The following is a 3,114-nucleotide window of genomic DNA, read 5'->3' as shown; positions in this document are numbered from 1 at the left end:
GTATCCCGCAGTATTTACGTATATCTTTCGGATAAATATTACACACAGAATGACTAAATATAGAGATAAAACGTGGGGAAAAGTTCAAAAAAACAAACGAATAAAACATCCATTCTATAATTAAGTCACATCTAGTAATTCTTAATAAAATTTCTTCAACAATGGAGTACAATATATCAGTATAAATATACATATCCCGTACACACAGAAAAAACATACACCAAATGCATTCGAAAGGAATGTCAAAGCTCATTTCCCCTTCTGCCCAACATGCTACAGCCGCATGGGAGGAGGCTTCTCTGTGAAATATTGAATATACTTTCACCCATATCCTCGTTGATTCCACTAGAAGCAGTCATCCATCCATCCATCTATCCACCTTTATTCGTGCTCTAGAAACAGCAGCATCTCCCCCACATCTCTCATCAAATCAACACTGGCACAAATTCAATTACTCAACACTGGAAAAACATGCATAGAGAGTGGGTGTTGGGTTGTTGAGTGGCATAAAGGGGGTTGAAAGGTAGAATGTACAACTGTTGTCGTATGAGTGACATTAATGCAATTCTCTCGTCTGTCAATCATATTTATTTTGTTTTTTTCTGCATGTATTTTCAAGGCAATTGCCAAAAATAATGTTCGACTTTTGTTTTCTTATTTCTCTTTTTCTCTGAAAAACTGTTGTTTTTTTTCTTTATTTTTTTTTTGGTATGCCTCTTCCTTTGATGTGTTAATGGAAGGGAGGGGCAGGTGCTGCTGCTCAATTTGCAATTTAATCGATTGCAGCATCTAAAAAAATCTAAAAAATAAATAAACGCCTACTACAGAAGGATGTTCTGTGAAAAGGAATTGAGATTGGGATTTAAAAGTAATTCTCGAGGCGATTTAAGGCCTAAAAAGAAACGATTCAGTTCTATGTTTCCTTCTATAAGATATAGGAAAATAAATTTAAGATTTCTGACTGGTAAGACTTTCTTTTCTGCCTCATATAAGACTTTCATTGAGTAGAGATATACAAAAATTATTTCTTCTTAAAGAGCTTTAAGTTATATTCCTATCCCAATGATTATCGTTATTTTTGCACCTCAATTTTTCATAGAAATTCAAGTGAAATGCTTTACCGAAACACTCTTTTTACAGGACAGACCATATCCATTACCTAATAAATAAATAAAGCAACTGACACGCTCATTAACACCCAATCCTCTACTCTCTGCCCCTCTCTAAAGAAAACACAAACAGAATCGCTTTCAACCAACGATATTCCTATAAAAAAAAACGAAACGAAATGCAACGAAATCGAATGTCGAGGCAGGCGTCGACTGTCGATTCGTGGAATCGTCTGTCGTCTATCGTCTGTCGTCCGTCGTCCGTCGCCTGTCGATGGAATGGCATTTGTTGGACAGATTAAAAATACAATTTACGGCAAATCAATTGCGGCTAACATGGCAACAGGAGAGAAACAGAGAGAGAAACCGACGACAGGCGAGAATTAAAACGGGAGCAAAGGGGAAGGAACAAAACCCGCTGAAGCAAAAAATGAAAAGCAAATAAAAGGCAGAGCCCAAAAGTCCACAAGGAAACCGAAAAATGAAAACCCACAAACAACACACAAAGCAAAAAAAAAAAAAAAAAGAGAGAAGGAAACAGGCAGGGGGAAAGTTTTTGGGGCAACAACAGCAGATGTTGTGGCATAAATTTGTATAAATAATAAACAATTTTGTGGTTTACAATTGTGGCTCCTTTTCTGGGAAGGTTCTCTGAAGGAAGGATCCCTCTGGAGCAAGTTCGTTGCTCTTAAAACTCAAAAGGTGGCTCGTCTTGGCTCTCGGGGGCTGGGTCTTCTTCGTTGTTGAGGATCTCTGAAGGTCCTTCTTCTCTCAGGAACGCTAGAGGAGGCTTTGGACTCTCGATATCTATATCGCGATGCAGGTTCTGGGTCGATGAGGATGGTTCCTGGATCTCTGAAGATGATTCTTGAGCCTCTGCAGCTTCTCCCTGTTTTTGGCTCTCCAGTGGGGCATGCATCTCTGCAGGTTCCTCCTCTTTCTCCGCAGCTATTTCCTGGTAGTTATCTTGCTGTTCGTGCCTTGCCTCCACAAATCCTCGCTTCCTGCGCTCCACTTGCACCTCAAACACGCGAACGCTGAGCATCCTTTGCTCCCTCGTGAGGCGGAAGAAGAATATGGCACCCCTGACATAGCACCTAAAATCCTTGATCTTCTCAACGAACGAGCCACTGCCTCGGTTAATGTGCAGCTGATCCAAGGCCCTGCCAAAGGTCTTTTCCACAGCAGCCTTTACCTTCGCAGGGCACACGACCTCGATGACTACATACAACGCTGAGAGGCCCATGAGGAGGGTGGCGAGAGTCTCCACACCATATTCACACCACAGGCAGTTCTGGCAAAAGATTCGCGCCATCCGATGCACGAAGCGCTCCATGCCGCACCACAGGACGTGCATCAGCCACTCCTGGACGAAGACGGTGAACATCAGCTCCACAAAGCTAATGATTCCCGGTGCCATTAGCATGTAACGTCTGGGAATCACCTGCGCGTGGCCCAGAAACAGCAACGCGGCCAAGAGAAACAAAAGGCTGCCCAATTTAGGCGCCGACGAGCATTGGTCCTGCGGCTGGGGCACAAAGAAAGCGGCGCCAATCAGATGAATGACTCCGGCGGTTACACAAGACGTTTTGGATACCATTTTCACTTGGAATTTAGCTTGAATTTTGGTTAAAGTTTTTCGCTTGCTACTCCCGGAATTTTCTTGTTTTATTGAACGAATCGAACATCGAGTGAAAGGCAAGCTGAGATTTACTTTCTACTGCGTTGTGTGTATCTATAAGATACATTTATCTTTTTCAGTGCCTGTCGGCAAGTTTGGGCTGGACACTATCTTTACGCAGAGATCAAAATGGATGGGAAGGGAAGGGAAGGGAATATTCAAAGCATATTTAATGCTCCCACAACTATTTCCCATTGCTTTTATTCTCTCTCTTATATTTGTGTGTTCTCTTTGGCTGACTTCTTTGCTCCTCTTTCCTCCTATTTCTGCTCCACTTTTAATGCTTCTCCCCTCTCAGTACCAGACCCTCTTGTGGCTTTTAAA

The 3,114-nt window shown here is 42.2% G+C and overlaps 1 protein-coding gene across 1 annotated transcript; it reads right to left on the bottom strand.

The window, feature by feature from the left end:
• Positions 1–1,662: 1,662 nt before the first annotated feature.
• On the bottom strand, positions 1,663–2,807 carry LOC111080412. Its single transcript, XM_022376013.2, has one exon. The coding sequence runs from the start codon at positions 2,707–2,709 to the stop codon at positions 1,798–1,800; it is 912 nt and encodes a 303-aa protein (XP_022231705.2). The 5' UTR covers positions 2,710–2,807; the 3' UTR covers positions 1,663–1,797.
• Between the last annotated feature and the right edge of the window lie 307 nt (positions 2,808–3,114).

This window comes from Drosophila obscura, unplaced genomic scaffold, assembly GCF_018151105.1.
Source record: "Drosophila obscura isolate BZ-5 IFL unplaced genomic scaffold, ASM1815110v1 contig_179, whole genome shotgun sequence".
In the NCBI taxonomy this organism is placed as follows: Eukaryota; Metazoa; Arthropoda; class Insecta; order Diptera; family Drosophilidae; genus Drosophila; species Drosophila obscura.
This window is presented reverse-complemented; position numbering and strand designations above follow the sequence as displayed.